The 16,786-nt window shown below is 46.4% G+C and overlaps 1 protein-coding gene across 1 annotated transcript; it reads right to left on the reverse strand.

Moving 5' to 3' along the window:
* Positions 1 to 11,410: 11,410 nt before the first annotated feature.
* On the reverse strand, positions 11,411 to 14,793 carry LOC307204580 (ankyrin repeat and SOCS box protein 6-like; the record flags this gene model as incomplete). The annotated part of the gene is made up of 6 exons (XM_079956184.1): positions 11,411 to 11,615; positions 11,807 to 11,969; positions 12,312 to 12,518; positions 13,133 to 13,199; positions 13,400 to 13,529; positions 14,693 to 14,793. The coding sequence occupies 6 exons, from the start codon at positions 14,791 to 14,793 to the stop codon at positions 11,411 to 11,413; spliced, it is 873 nt and encodes a 290-aa protein (XP_079812310.1).
* Positions 14,794 to 16,786: the final 1,993 nt, after the last annotated feature.

A 16,786-nucleotide genomic window follows, 5' to 3' on the forward strand; every position in this document is an offset into this window, starting at 1 on the left:
CTTGAAAAAAGAATTGTAGAGTTGGAAGGGAACTCCAAGGCTCATCTAGTCCAACCCCCCTGCTAAGCAGGAGTCTCAGCTACAGCATCCCTGATGGATGACCACCCAACCTCTGCTTAAAAACGTCCAAGGAAGGAGAGGTTAAGGTGGAGGGGCATGTCGAGAGTGACATAGATCCCAGCGGCTGGTGAGCAGCCACCTGTCACTGAAAGACCATTAGAACCCAAAATCTCCCCAAACGGACAGACGGGGTCATTCTGCAGGCACGAAGGAGCTTGTTTACAACAAGAACATCCTTCTCCCACCCACCCCACCCCCCCTTCCAAGAGAGAGAACATAGAGTTACATTCCCCTTGCCTTCAACATTTCTGGAACTCTTGCATCTTTTGTTGTTAGAGGTGCAGACAAATGGCTGTTGGCTGGATTTCCTGCTGTCCCAGATTCGCCTGTTGAATCAGAGTTGGCTGCGCCCCCGGGTTTCTAGAAAGTTGGGCGTGATGGGCTCCGCAGACCTCGCCCGCAGCAGAAAATAAACATCTCCCCCTCTATCTTGCACAACAAACACATACACGACAAGACCACGAAGTACACCCAGCGATGCCTTAGTGAGGGACTGGTGCTGACCACCTTTTCAGGCCTGGGAGTTGATACACATCAGCAGAGTTGGGATGCCACAAAGGTGGATAAATGCAAAAGGAAGGGATGGCGGGTCTCACAAGCTCTTACCAGATGGAGGACATCTTAGCAGGTGCTCCTCATCATGCTGTGCTGAGGAATATGTCCCTGTGGAACATGCTCTTCCAAACGGCTGCCTGCACACCATACAGTGGTACCTCAGGTTAAGAACTTAATTCGGAGGTCCGTTCTTAACCTGAAACTGTTCTTAACCTGAGGTACCACTTTAGCTAATGGGGCCTCCCGCTGCCGCTGCACAATTTCTGTTCTCCTCCTGAAGCAAAGTTCTTAACCTGAGGTACTATTTCTGGGTTAGTGGAGTCTGTAACCTGAAGCGTCTGTAACCACTGTATATTTGAAGCATAGTTAAAGCACATGGTTTCTTCCAAAGAACCCTGGGAACTGTAGTTTGTTAAGGCGCAGGGAAGTGTACTGTTTGGAGCAAGCAACAACCTGCAGGATTGGGGAAAACCCTGTGCTTTAGTTGTATGCATGATGCGCTGCAGCTGTTTGTGTGTGTGTGTATTCAAATAGCCACAATCCCACTTCTGACACCTGAAGACAGGCCTTTATCCTCTGAGGGAATGTTCCCTCCAACTGTTAGGAGAAGCTACCCTCTTAGACATTTATGTATTTTATTTCCTTCCGTAAAATTTATATACTACTAGATTGTAAACAACTTATCTTCATTCTCGTCTCTACCTACGGAAGGATAGAGGCAGAACTTAAAACAGCTGGTGACTGTATTTGCTCAGTCATAATCTCCGTCCCGGGGGGTCATGGTGCAATGTGAAACTGACAGGCACCTGAAGGTGCCTCATTTGAACGCCTGCCAGCTCTTCCCACACTTGCCTCTTGAAACTTACCAGATGTAGACAAGGATGGCTCAACTAACACCAACAGCCTTTCTCTTGCATTCTAAACATCTCGCCTGGCGAAGGGTTCTGGGGAGCTCAGAAGCTTCCACAATCCCTTGCTTGGCCTAAGAAAGGAATGTGGCAAATATGGAAGTTCCACCTCTCTCCCTTTACATAAGAACGTAAGCAGAGCCTGCTGGATCAGGCCAATGGCTCCTTCAGTCCAACGTCCCATTCCTCCAGTGGCCAAACAGATGCCCCAGTTGGGGAATCCAGCAACTGCTCTTCAAAAGTATTACTGAGTGCACCGTCATTAACTGGTAGCCATCAATAGCCCTCTCCTCCAAGAATTTTAAAGTCATGTCCAATCGTTTAAAGTCATGTCCAATCGTCTTTTAAAGTCATTTAGGTTAGTGGCTTTCACTGCCTCAAGTGGGAGGGAGTTCCACAGTTTAACTGCACTGCATGAATAAAACCTTTTATCTGTCCTGAATCTTCCAACATCCTGCTGGATGCCCACAAACCTTTAGTCTTTCCTTTTTTTATTGTCAATACTTATACCCCACTTTTTCTTTTTCAAATCCAAAGAGTTGCAGCTATTTACTAGATACTTAGGTTTGTTTGTTTTTAATCCTTTCCCCATCTGTATCGGCCCTACTACCCATCTTGATCCTCCAAGGCATGTGGCCCTCAAAAGGTTGCACCAAAGCGAATGTGGCTCTCTGGCTGAAAAAGATTCTCTGGCTTTGTCCTAGAGGAATCGCTCCACTCCATTTCCCCCAGTCAAACCAGTTAAATGTCCAGCCTTTGTAACTCTTGATTACTTTAAGGAGCCTTAGGGGATTATTGAATTGCCTCCAGAATAGCGTGGCTGGAGCAATCTAGCCAGATGGACGGGGTATAAATAATAAAATTATTATTATTAGAATTGTAGAGTTGGAAGGGACCCATTGGGGTTCGTCTAGTCTTAACCCCCAGCATGGCGGGAGTCAACTGATTGAAGCAATGTGGGCTAGCGATTTCAAAAGTATTTCTGATGGATCCAAAACAGATTCAGAGGCTCACTGATGAGTCCGGGGAAGCTGAGGCAAGGCAGATGGGTTGCTTAGCAGAAAACCACTTGCTCCCTTGTCCTTGCCCTTGTCCGTAGAGGTGGGTGTTGCTTGCCCTGAACTGGGGGAGCAGGAGGGGCTGCTAGGTGTCCTGGGATGATGGGCACAGACTACTCCCCTCTCCCTTGTTTGACCGTTTCCAAAAGAGCAGCCTCTTTGTAGAGCGGAGAGCCTTTGCACAAAGTGGATTCAAAGCAGCAGGTGTTTTCTCTGTCCACTTCCTTTCTGGCCGGGCGGCCTCAGGCTGTGTAATATATTTGCTTTGGCCTCTGGCCATTCCACACAAGTTCTCGGCCGACTCAGGCCTCCCGCTAAATGAGATCTGACACCGTCGACATGGAGCGACTTAGGCCCCTGTCAACAGGCGGCAGGAGCTCTGCCTTCTCCATGCAGCCGAAGCAAAGCGGGGATTGATGGCTGTTTCCCCCAGGATCCCCACTTGGGCAGAGGTGGGCTTGATGTCCTCAGCAGCTGCAAAAGAAAGGCCCATGTTGGCTTCCTTAGTTTGCACTGCCCTGCAGGCAGAAATGTTGCCCTAGAGGTGGAATGAATAGGGATGCTGTAGAGGCATTGCAACCAGGGGGACCAGAAAGCCTTACGATGTTCCATCTGAATTTCAAAATTTTAATCATTTAATTGGGGGTATGAGGCCTGGTGAATGTGCACAATAACCAGTTGTTCTGCATATTAGCCACTTTTAAGAACATCAGAAGAGCCTGCTGGATCAGGCCAGTGACACCTCATCCAGCATCCTGTTCTCACAGTGGCCAACCAGATGCCTATGGGGAACCAGGATCTGAGCATAAGAGCACCCTGCCCTCCTGTGGCTTCCTCAGTAAACACACAAAACGTAACCGGGTGTGTTCTTAGATGAATAAGGTATACTATTCATTGTAACAAATTGTAAATTTCAACAGAAGTAACTAATAAAATTCAACAAACGAACAAAGCAGAAGACCCAGTGGATCAGATCATTCTATAGTCAGTTCATGCATAAGGTCCACCCATGTAATGGTGTCTATTCCACCTGTCTGTTCATAACGTCCAAACCATCCACTTGAAAGGTTATTACAGTTCCACAAAATCCTTTCACAGAGTCTAAGAAAAGGATTTCCGGAATATAGCGGAATATTGGCCTTGTTTCACTGCCCTGGGCTTCATCAGTAGTTAAAGCTCATATGTGATATTGCAGGACAGTGGATCTTATGGCAAAGCAGTAGCTGCTAATGAATAGTATACCTTATTCATCTAAGAACACAGCTGGTTACATCTCGTGTGTTTATTGAGTATGCTTAACGTGACCATAGGTTTGTTTGTTGTTTTTGCTCCTGTGGCTTCCAGCAAGTGGTATGCAAAAGCATCTTCGCCTCTGGAAACAGAGCATTCCCTTCCCGGCTGGTAGCCATTGAAAGCCTTATTATCTGGATTGTCCAATCTTTCAGAGCCACCCAGGTTGGTGAACGTAAGTATGTCCTGTGGGAATGAGTTTCGTAGTTCTAATTCCATGCTGTGTGAAGACTTAAATTTATACACACACCTCTCTCCAGGAAACTGAGAGGCATGTTTGAAGAAGAGAAGAAGAGTTTGGATTTGATATCCTGCTTTATCACTACCCAAAGGAGTCTCAAAGCGGCTAACATTCTCCTTTCCCTTCCTCCCCCACAACAAACACTCTGTGAGGTGAGAGGCTGAGAGACTTCAGAGAAGTGTGACTAGCCCAAGGTCACCCAGCAGCTGCATGTGGAGGAGTGGAGACGCGAACCCGGTTCACCAGATTACGAGTCCACCGCTCTTAACCACTACACCACGCTGGCTCTCTGTTTGCAGCCCAAAGGCACATTCCATTCAGGGAAAAGCCCCCAAGGCAAGTGTGAAGCAGGACTGGTGTGGGCCAGGGAAGGTGCTGGAGGGAGAGGTCAACCAGGGTCCAGCTGCATCAGACCAAAAGACCCAGGATTATGCTTCCGACAGGACAGCTCAGAAGCAGAAGGTGCTGGGGATGGTGGCTTATTTTCAAGTTGGGCATGCAGAGTTACACTGCTTCTGGACATGTGGCTTCGCTTTAGCTACCCTATTAAACGGCCATCATTATTAGTCCAACCCCATTGTTCCCCCCACGAAATTTATGTACCACTTGATTGTTGTTGTTGTTTTTATAAAAGAAACAAAGCCTTGAAGTGGTTCACAAGGAAAATAAAACAATAAAAATTTTCAGTTTAGAACAACCCTTGAAGATAAAATCGACAATAAACTAGAAACAGATCAAAACACGCACCAACATTCTGCATGTCTGGGTAGGCTTGCCAAAAAAAATTATTTTTAGCAGGTGCCTAAAAAAAGCACACTGAAGGCTCCTGCCTGTTGTCAAGAGGCAGGGAGTTCCAAAGTGCAGGTGCTGCCACACGTAAGAGAACCAAGTTCTTACAAATGAGGAACGGATGTTATGTGGCGCCTGCAACAGGGCCAGTTCTGCAGGTTGAGTGGGCGTATATGGAGCAAGGCGATCTCGCAGGTAAACTAACCCCAAGGATTTTACCTATTCATGGTGAATTTGGCCTGGTAGCAAATTGGCAAGCGGTGCAGATCTCTGAGCACAGGTGTTCTATTCACTCCTGTCAGCAATCGTGCTGCAACATTCTGCCCTAGCTGCAGCTTCTGGATCAAGTGTAAGGGAATGTAGAGCGCATTGCCCTAATCCAGACTTACACTATCTCTGGAAATGCATCGTCCACTTAGCTATCCTATTAAATCGTTAGACCAACCCCAAAGATGGAGATCAGCTCTCTGCCTCTTCCTGACCTCTCAGCCGTCCAGCGGAGTATCCCAGGGAGACACAGCTGGCTTTTTTTTAAAGCTCTCAGACACATCTGGAGGCGTTCAGGCCCAAAACGCCGCATGGGTGCTGGAAACGGGAACACACAGGCACGAGACAAATCGGCCCCACTTGCAAGGAGGGACTGGCTGTCTGGTGCACTTGGGTGAGGCAGCCAGATGGTTGTGTTCAGGGCCTGTGCTTCAGGGTGGGGCTACAGAGTTGTTGTCCCCCCCCCCACTCAAAACTGCTGAGCTGCAGACAAGAACCATCCATCTACAACCAATTCTGGCCCCTTTCCCACCTCCTCTCATCTCCCCACCACATCCCAGAACTTCCCCAAATCCTGGAGAGAGACTCTGATTTCTCCCACAGAGCTTTGAGCCGCCGTTCCCCTCTCTCCTGCTACCTGGCCAGTCATAAAAGTACATAGCTATTTTCATTTGCGAAGTCAAAGCTAACTTTGAATGATCTGTTAGGGCTTGTTCCGAGATTGCCGAGAGATGAATGAGGTATCAAAATCACTGCAAATTTGCAGGGGCGGCAGGCTGGAAATTCTTTGCCTGTCTACCCCGACGAAAGAATGAAGCCAGACCAACTTGGCAAAAAGGAAGGAAAAGGTGTGGACACACACACACACACACACACACACACTGAAGTTAGTAAACACAGCCTGCGGCTAGCTATTTATTGAAACCTAGTTAACTCTCTAGCCAGAGGAACACTGGCTTGGTTTATTGAAAGGAGTCCTCCATGGGGTCAGCAGCTGTGGTTGCAGAATGTTTACGAATATCTAAACTGCTCTGGAGTTTAAAGAGGGTCAGCACATGAGGTTCTGGGGACGAGGTTCCATCTGATAGAATAAAAGAAAAGGAAGGACGGAACTAAACCTTGTGTGTGAGAGGAACCCGTACTGTCATGGTATATGAATGGTACTGGGCCAAGTTCAAGGTAATTGCTATCAATATATAAAACCCTTAACTTGGGAACCAGTTTGCCTGCAAGATGGCCTACCCCATATATGTCCACTAGACTGGCATTGTTACAAGTGCCACGTAATAACCCATTCTACATTTGTAAGAACACAATAGTTACACTTTGGAACTACCTGCTTAGTGATAATCAGTCAGGCCCCTTTCCATGTACACTTTGCAGCACTTGCTGAAAGTGTTTTTGTTTAGAATCATAGAATCATAGAATCATAGAGTTGGAAGAGACCACAAGGGCCATCGAGTCCAACCCCCTGCCAAGCAGGAAACACCATAAGAGCATTCCTGACATATGGTTGTCAAGCCTCTGCTTAAAGACCTCCAAAGAAGGAGACTCCACCACACTCCTTGGCAGCAAATTCCACTGTCGAACAGCTCTTACTGTCAGGAAGTTCTTCCTAATGTTTAGGTGGAATCTTTTTTCTTGTAGTTTGGAACCATTGCTCCGTGTCCGCTTCTCTGGAGCAGCAGAAAACAACCTTTCTCCCTCCTCTATGTGACATCCTTTTATATATTTGAACATGGCTATCATATCCCCCCTTAACCTCCTCTTCTCCAGGCTAAACATGCCCAGCTCCCTTAGCCGTTCTTCATAAGGCATCGTTTCCAGGCCTTTGACCATTTTGGTTGCCCTCCTCTGGACATGTTCCAGTTTGTCCGTGTCCTTCTTGAACTGTGGTGCCCAGAACTGGACACAGTACTCCAGGTGAGGTCTGACCAGAGCAGAATAAAGTGGCACTATTACTTCCCTTGATCTAGATGCAATACTCCTATTGATGCAGCCCAGAATTGCATTGGCTTTTTTAGCTGCCACGTCACACTGTTGGCTCATGTCAAGTTTGTGGTCAACCTAGACTCCTAGATCCTTTTCACATGTACTGCTCTCAAGCCAGGTGTCACCCATCTTGTATTTGTGCCTCTCATTTTTTTTTGCCCAAGGGCAATACTTTACATTTCTCCCTATTAAAATTCATCTTGTTTGTTTTGGCCCAGTTCTCTAATCTGTCAAGGTCGTTTTGAAGTGTGATCCTGTCCTCTGGGGTGTTAGCCACCCCTCCCAGTTTGGTGTCATCTGCAAATTTGATCAGGATGCCCTTGAGTCCATCATCCAAGTCGTTGATAATGATGTTGAATAAGACAGGGCCCAATACAGAACCCTGTGGCACCCCACTAGTCACTCTTCTAGTCACTAGTCACTCTTAGGCAGAGCTACCCTGCTGTTCGGAAAGTTGATGTGAGCTTTAATTCTGCTTTTAGACTCTTTGTTATTTTAACTTTTCGAAGGCCTTAAATTATGACGGTTAATTGCTCTTGTTGATAATTTTATTGTTCTCTTTTGTAAACCACTATGAGGTGTGTCAGGGTTTGGTTTATTTATTTATTTTACAACCAAGAGGTGTATAAATTTTAGGAAATAAATAAATGACGGAGAGGGACCACCGAGACAGAAGGTGCTATTATGGGACAGCCAACCCCCCCCCCCCCGCTTTCCCTTCTTATATTGATGCTGCTGTCACACCAGCCCCCCTGCCTAGCAGTGAGGGCGCATTAGCAATCCCACAAGGAATTGTGCTTGATCTGGACTTCATGAAGAATGGAAAACTGCCCTTGGAAATTTAAAGGCAGTCCCGCTACCTGAGACCCCGAAACCAGCAAAATCTCCTTTGCCGAAGCTCACATTTTGTGGCAGGCGGCGAGACTGTGGCTTGCTTTTTGCATCCCGTTCCTGGCCCCTTCCCAAGCCTCGGATCTTGTGCAGGCCAGCCAAACGCCTCGCGGTCCACGGATCACGTTGCATCGGGCTCTTTCTTCAGCCCTGGGTTTGTGGTCTCACATGATGGCTTGTGGTTCCCCAACCATCTGACCACAGATCATTGTTTCATTCGATGATTTTTGGCAGTCGCCTGGGGCATGATTATTTGGAGGGAGGGAGACAAAGGGGAATTAAGAAGATGGTGGGGTGGGGGTGTAGCGGGGAGAGAATTGCATATGGATGGAAGGAACCACCCTTTCCTTGACAATTAGAGGGGCCCAAGCGGCTCGTGGCTGATGAACTGACTAACCCATTTCTCAGTTTCCACTCTTTGCTAAGGGCGTTGACTTCCACACCTTGTAGAAAGCTAACCCAGAGGTTTGTAAAATTATGAATAGTGCATTGTAGGGTTTGGGGATTTTTTGTTTTTTTGCAGGGGGGGTCAGTCTGGACAATTCCCCGAGACTCTTCCAGTTCTTGGGAGTCCTGTGCCCAGTGAGGGGTTAGAACAGTGTTTCCCAACTTTGGTCTCCAGCTGTTTTTGGACTACAACTCCCATCACCCCTAGCTAGCAAAGACCAGTGGCCATGGATGATGAGAATAGTAGCCTGAAAACGGCTGGAGGCCAAATGTTGGGAAACACTGGGTTAGAATCTAATGAAAGATTCTGCTGAACTGATCAGACAAGTTTATTTGCAAGACAAATGACCTTAGCTGGCCACTTAAGTGTCCTCATCAGCATCTCTAAAGTATGAGCTAGATCATAAGAGCTACCGCTAAGCGATGGGCCCTCCAGGTCTCTCCTCCACTAGGTAGGAGAACAAGAGCCAATTTGGTGTGTATGACCTGACCTGGAAGCTGGAGGCACAGAGACCTGCTTGCTCTGTGCTAGATCTAGGATGAGATGTGGGTCTGGGTTGAGGAGCTGGAGAGAGTGGAAATGAGGATATTTTCATCTCCACGGCCTCAGGGTTTGCTCAGCCGCTGCATAACCTCCAACATGCTGCAGAGGAAAATTGGGACACGTGTATTTCAAGGCCAGGGACGCGGGTGGTGCTGTGGGTTAAACCACAGAGCCTAGGACTTGCTGATCAGAAGGTCAGTGGTTCGAATCCCCGCAACGGGGTGAGCTCCCATTGCTCGGTCCCTGCTCCTGCCAACCTAGCAGTTCGAAAGCATGTCAAAGTGCAAGTAGATAAATAGGTACCACTCCAGCGAAAAGGTGAATAGCGTTTCCGTGCACTGCTCTGGTTCACCAGAAGCGGCTTAGTCATGCTGGCCACATGACCCGGAAGCTGTACGCCGGCTCCCTTGGCCAGTAAAGCGAGATGAGCGCCGCAACCCCAGAGTTGGTCACGACTGGACCTAATGGCCAGGGTTCCCTTTACCTTTTTATTTCAAGGCCACATGTGACTTGCACGAGAACACAGCCTTGCAGCTCTTGCAGGAGCCAAAACAAGACATCCCAGGATCCATTCGGAAGCCAGGATGATTTCTGTAATTCCAGGATGTCCAGGTATTTTGGCTTTTGAAATAATTAAAAATCCTCATGAAAATTGGCCAGTATTTTATTGCAAGTTTCTCCAAATAAATACATTTTTGGTATGCAATTTCCCCCAATACAATACATTTCTGTATGTTCTTTTCACTCATACCTGCATTGCAAAATTTGGAGAAGAGCACATTTTGAAAGATGCCTCTGTTTTGGTCCTGATAATGCTTCGGAAAATCTAAATAGGATAGATTCAGCTTTAAACGTGTGCTGAATCAACTTTCTCTTCCATCCCTGTCCTGGGCACTGGAAAATAAACACTCCTTGGTGGGCCTTACTCTTCGACCTCACCATGCCAAAAGGTTCTGTTCTGGGACAGAAAAAAACACACCATGCATTTTTAGCACGCCTGTCTTCACCCTTAGGATGCCGTTGTTGACAGTTACCTGGCTGTGGTCAGATTCATCCTCTGATGTTTGCGTCGGACTAGGATTGTGCTTGATGGGTGTTGGGCAATGGAAGCCAGAAGCAACAAGAATCACCTGCCTCCCTGGCTGAGAAAGTGGATGGAATATTTTTCTGAGAACACATCCCATTGGATCATAGAACTCTGATTACTTTAAGGAGCCTTACAGGATAATTGAATTGCGCCAGAGTAGAGTGACTGAGGCAACCCAGTCAGATGGTAAATATAGTCAGATAGTAAAATTATTATTACTAGAGTTGTAGAGTTGGAAGGGACACCAACGGTCATCTAGTCCAACCCTCAGCAATGCAGGGATTAGCAGATGTGACCATCAAGCACCCTTTATTCCCTTGGATGTTGCCAGACTACATTTTATTTTATTTTATTTTATTTTATTTTATTTTATTTTATTTTATTTTATTTATGCAAATTGATTTTCTCTGGAGTTAAAGATCTAACTGGGACAAACCATGTTATGCTGAGCTCCTATTTTGTACAATTTGTATACGGTGTCTGTTTGATAATGTGTGGTTTGCTATGCCTAATAAAGGATATATTTATTATATTGCATTTATATTCCAACTTTTTCTACAAGGAGCTCAAGGTGGCATATATGGTTCTCCTTCTCAAACCCCTACAACAACCCTGTGAGGCTGACAGACAGTGACTGGCCCCCAAAGGCCACCCAGTGAGCTTCGTGGCCAAGTGGAGATTTGAACCCTGGTCTCTCCCAGGTCCTAGTCTGACACTCTAACCATTACACCACAATCAACCCTTTCAGTATGACTGATCCTTGGCCATGATGTCTCATGGGCCTGACATCTGGAGTCCAGCAACTTAAGCCCGTAAGACGCGCCTGCTGGATCGCCCAAACGCCTGTGGGGAAATCTGCGAACCAGATTCGAACACAAGAGTTGAATCCCCTCCTGCAGCTTCCAGCAGCTGCTATTCAGAAGCTTTGCTGCCTCCAGCTGTGGCGGCAAGAGCATAGCCATCATGGCTCATAGCCATCAATAGCCTTACCTTCCATTAATTTGTCTAATCCTCTTTCAAAGCCCACCCCCGTTGCTGCCTCTTGTGGAAGTGAGTTCCACAGTTTATGTGAAGAATTCCTTTTATCTTTTCTGAATCTCCCAACATCTGGATAGTGTAGTGGTTAGAGTGTTGGCCTAGCACCTGGGAGAGACCAGAATTCAAGTCCAAGTCAGACAGCTACCTCTACAGAGCTGCTCAGGTCTATGAGGAGATACTTTTTCAACAAGTTGGGAAGCGGGAGGGCCTTGACTTTTTATCGATCGGCCAGGGTCTGAGATGCTGCCACAGGAAAACCCGGCACATGTGCTTCAAAGTAGGAGGGGAGTGTTCCAGCTTCTTCAGGCTGGTGAAGAGGTCCAAGATACTCTTCCTATGGAACTGGCAGTTGCTGAGGTTGATATCGAAGTTGCTGGGGAGCTTGATAATAATAATAATAATAATAATAATAATAATAATAATAATAATTAATATCCCGCCCTCCCAGCCGAAGCCGGGCTCAGAGCGGCTAACAACACCAAAACAGTGCAACTGATCTGGGAGCTTAAGGCCAAGAGCTCCAGCACCGCCTTAGCCTTCTGAAAGAGGTCAGCAGAGAAGGTGTCGTCCTCTAATCACCACAGGTAGGAACACAGCCACTCAAAGATACTGCTGAAGCGCAACCAGCAGGCAGGCCCATGGAGGGTGCAGTTGTAGCATGCCCCAAACTCCAGGAGGAAGCGCAGGAGGGGAAAGTGGAGCTGGAAGTTTTTCAGGCACACGTGGTTGTGTTGAATGGTCACTTTAAAATGTGAAGGTTCATTATTATTTCACAAGTTGTGTATGTTTTTAAGGGCCAGGGCCAGGGCAAATAACGAGACCCAGTCTTACAGCTGTGAAACATAGCCAGTGCTGCTGAGTTGTATTGATTAAGCTGTGTCAGCAATTGGGTGTAGTATATAAGGAGCAGCACCTACCTCTCCCATTACCCTGGGGGATGGGTTGGTGGTTGGGTCTGGTTTGTTGTTGATGTATTTAGTGTATAAGGAGTTTTTGTTTTTGTTATTAAAACCTTGTTTAAGTTATTTTTGAGTCCTTTTTAATGCATGGTCTCCCCAGTAAGCTCTCTGCAGCGCTACTAAACTGCAAATAGCCAACAGGTTGAGGGACTCGTAGGTTGGGCACTCACTAGGGTTGGCCCCGTGGGTCATTGGCAGCTGAGTGACCTGGAAGCAGAAACGGTTGACGGTCTGAGCCTCCTCTTCATCACCTCCCACTGTCTTCCAAAGAAGGGAGATGATGGAGGAGAAGATGGTGTCGCCATCTTTTGTTGTGGCCTTCACATTGGCTCCTGAAGGGCAGGGACAATAAAGAAACAGCAGTTTACTGGTTTGTTTTTTTAAAATGACCCTTGGCAACATTACCACTGTCATCATTTTCCTATTTTTTCTAATCAATTTTTACTAAAAGTATTTGACATAAAACACAATCAAAGCCAAACTAAGGAAGAAAAAACGAGAAAGAGAAAATAAATATATGGCCCTCTATCACAATTATATCTTAACCCTTATTTAAAGTAATACCAAAGAGGTTTAATAATGTGTTTAGAATAGTGTTGTAAGTATTTGAAGTTGAGACTATATTGTGGCAATGCATGATTATTCGTATTTCTTTCAGTTAACCTAAAATAAAGAAGAATGTTCTTTTTTGCCTAGGTAATCTATTATCTATATAGACCATATGTATATCTCATAAAAATACATTAGGATTGATCAGTGCTTGCACTTTTATCATTCCAGTTCACCCAGGCAGGTCGTCTTACGGAGAATGCCATGTGGCGGCAAAAGGGTGCTAGCCTCCCGGGCTCATATTCCTGCTCTGAGACCACTGGTTGTTTAACATTGGATTTGCCCTGCAGAAGGAAGCAGCAGGGCTCAGTGGGGCGGGTGGGTGGAGGAAGCTCACCTTCTTCCAACAAAAGGCAAATGCTTTCCGTATTGTGGATCTGAACCCCATCACTGCTGACTAGAGCCTAACCAGAAAGGAAGCAGTTGAAAGGGGGCGGGGAATCAAGAAAAAATGTATATAAAAATACAGTCTCCATAAATAGTTATTCTAATCATTTCTGTAATTTTAAAATAAATGCAAGATGGGAAGCATTAATTGGGTCCCCCTCCAACCTTCAAAGGTGATGTCTGCCCCACCATGCAGGAGGGCTTCTGTGGCTCGGACCATCCCATACGCCGCCATCTTCAGCAATGAATAGTTCACACCCTCCTGGTAGTACACGAAGCTGGTGTTCCTCTCCAGCAGCTGATGAAGGGCTGCAATCCGCCTGTCATCTTCTACCACGCTGCTGGCGCTTCACAAGAAAACAAGGCAAATAAAGCACCAGCATGACCATAGGAGGAGGGCAAAGTTCCATGGTGGTGGTGGTTTGGTAACGCTAAAGAGCCAATCAGTAGGCAGCTCAGAGGGAAGAGCGGTGTGCCAATGAGAAGACATGTCCTTCTGGGCCACATTCTGCAGCCTTGTGCCAGTGGTGGGCAAGGCCAGAGTGAGTAGGAGAAACTAATGTGATTTATTTATTTTTTACATTAATAATACCTTTATTGTCAATGTACAACCTGTGTACAATGAAATTAACCAAGCCTCCCTCTCCCCCCCACCACATAAACACTCAATCTCATAGCCCTCTGTGTGCTTGTCGCACAACACACCAACCCTGAAAGTCAGTTGCACTATATCATTTTCCGTTCAGCAGCCTAACAGCCCACGGATAGAAACTGTTTTTTAGGCTGTTGTTTACGACTGATTATAATATTTCTTGCCTGAGGGTAGAAGATTAAAGAGGTGCTGGACGGGGTGTGAATCGTCCCTGAGAATTTTTCTTGCTCTCCTAAGGCATCGATCCCTTGTGATGTCATCTAGTGGGCTCAGGGGACAGCCCATGATATCATGTGCTGTGTTCACCACCCTCTGTAAAGACTTTCTGTCCGTGGCTGTCAAGCCAACGTACTACATTGTGATACAATATGAGAGGACACTTCCTTTTGTGGACCAGTAGAAGGAGGTCATCAATTGTTGTTTAACGTTGTTCTTTCGCAAGACCCTGAGGAAGTGGAGTCTCTGTTGGGCCTTCCTAACCACCTGAGTTGTTTTTTCCAAGTGAGGTCTTCACTAAGATAAACTCCCAGGAATTAGACCACCAGGTCCATCTAGCTCAGTACTGTATGCACTGACTGACAGCAGCAATGGCTCTGCAGGCAGGGGATATTATAAGCGCCAACTTGGAGATGCCATTAGGGGCCTTCTGCATGTACATAAGGTGTTTACCCTTAACCATGGCTCTTTCCCTGAAAGGTAGGATTGCATTTTTGCATTTCATGGTATTTATACACTGCTTGATTGTAGAAAACCCTCAAAGATCCTAGTTCTCATAGTTCTGAAGAATGGGATGAATTGAATAAGAACTCTGCTCAGTATTGCCTACCTACATTGATGGAGAAGCAGCTTCCCAGTTACCTGTCCATCATTGCCAGCACCAGAGGATCCAAACATTCCAAAATCTCATCGACCAACCCCTGGTACTCATAGATGCAGCTGAAACCATGGAGAAAAGGCATTCTGCTCGACTCCCTGCGTTGATTCATTCAGGAAATGGTCTAAAGCTTCTTCCTCAGCCTACCAAAAAATAAATTCTTCATCACCATGACAGTCATTCACAACCATATGTATCCTACAGCGCTTGTTAACACATCCCTCCAAAACCCACAGTACAGGTTAACCATTTAGGTAGGATAGCAATGTTTCAACCAGTCTCTTGCTTCTGATAATAATAATAATAATAAATAATAATAATAATATCCTGCCTTTGCCCCAGATTATGACTAAAGGTGACCTACACAAATTAAAACATAGATCAAATACAGAAAGCTAAAACATATTTTAAAATAGTAGTTTAATTAAAACTGTAATGGAACTTAAACAATTTGAGAATGAAGCTATTTCCCCACAAAGTCACTGGGTTACTTTGGTGGTTGCTCACTTCACTGCCTCTCAGCATAACCTAACTCACAGGGTTGTTGTGTGGGGATTAACTGAGGCGGCGGGGAGAACTACGCCCATCACCTTGAGTTCCTCAAGAGAAAAAAGATGGGATGTAAATACAGTAACGTAAATAAACAAAGCAGCGAACATTCCCCTGCCAAAATGGGGGAAGAAAGAAATCGCCACTGCAGAAAACATTCTGCCGAACACAGCAAGTACTTTTGGCTCAGCCCTCATCCAGACATGCTGTCAACATGTGTCTCTGCAGATATACAAGGGGCGGGCGATTGTGTGCGCACGAGAGTCCCCTGTGCGTATCGAACAGGCCCAGTTTCTGAGGACGCCAGACAGGATATCCAGAGTGTCAGGAAGATAAACGCCAGAGCCACAAGGTGTTTTCCTCTTGCTGTCTCCTTGTGGGCAGCGCCTGGGCTCTGAGCAACTACGCATGTGTATACATGGGGAAGGGGCTTGAGGGGGTTGTAGAAAAAGAGAGTTTGGAGGGGATGTGCAGACTTAGAAGATGTGTGGTATGGATTTATGGGGTGTGTCTGGCAGCTGCCGGGAAGTGCCTGGCTCCAGAGCAGCAGTCTTAATCACCTTTGGCACAGCTCTGGGAATGTGCACCGCCACAGACACCACCACATGGCGCAAGCCCAAGGAGAGGGGGCATGGAGAAGGACTGTGGGGTTTGCAGGTGGAAAAGGGCAGCCAGAATGGTCAAGGGCACCTGCCCTATGAGGAAAGGTTGCAGCATTTAGGAGTCAAAGATGACATGATAATAGAAGTTTTTCTCCTTGTAACACCTTCATCCAATGAAGCTGAATGAGGCAGCAATGCTTTCAATATCAGTTGCCGGAAGCCACAGGAGGGATGCTCTTGTGTTCGAATCCTGCTTTCAGGTTTGCCATAGGCATCTGGTTGGCCACTGTGAGAACAGGATGCTGGACTAGGTGGGCCATGGGCCTGATCCAGCAGACTCCTCTTATGATTGCCAAACTGTTCTCTTCAGATTGTCCCCATTTTTTGCTATTGAGGAATGTGTATAATAAAAAAAGCCACAAGTTAGAGTTACTGTGTTCTTTGGGGTTTAGCACCTTCCCTTGTAGACCAGCGTTCCTTAACCTGGTGCCCTTCAGACACTTTGCACATCATTTCCATCAGCCCCTGCCGGTTCCAACTTGAAATGTAGAATTGTGTCGTCAACATGTCCACCAGCTGACATTCTGATTTCCCTCATCTAGGGAGTGTAAACTCTTGCACACTCTGCTTTTCCTCAGCCACCCTGGAAAAAAATGGCTGTTGAGTTTGAGCTGGGATTTGAACTCGCCCTACAGATTTGGGTCCCGAGCCTGTGTGTGAAACTTCACGCTGATCTCTTAAAGGGAGACGTTGCGTAAGGCATAAGCCATCAGAGAATGCCAAGCTGGGGAGCCAAACCAAAAGATTTGTTTCCCTTGACGTGTTTACATTTTGCTGGATCTCAAGGAAGGTGCCCCTCAGAGGATACTAAAGTAAGGTGTGGTTGGGCATTTCTCCATGAAGTGTTAAGATGGTATTATATGCTGC

The sequence above is a fragment of the Podarcis cretensis genome, assembly GCF_951804945.1.
Source record: "Podarcis cretensis genome assembly, chromosome: 15".
NCBI lineage: Eukaryota > Metazoa > Chordata > Lepidosauria > Squamata > Lacertidae > Podarcis > Podarcis cretensis.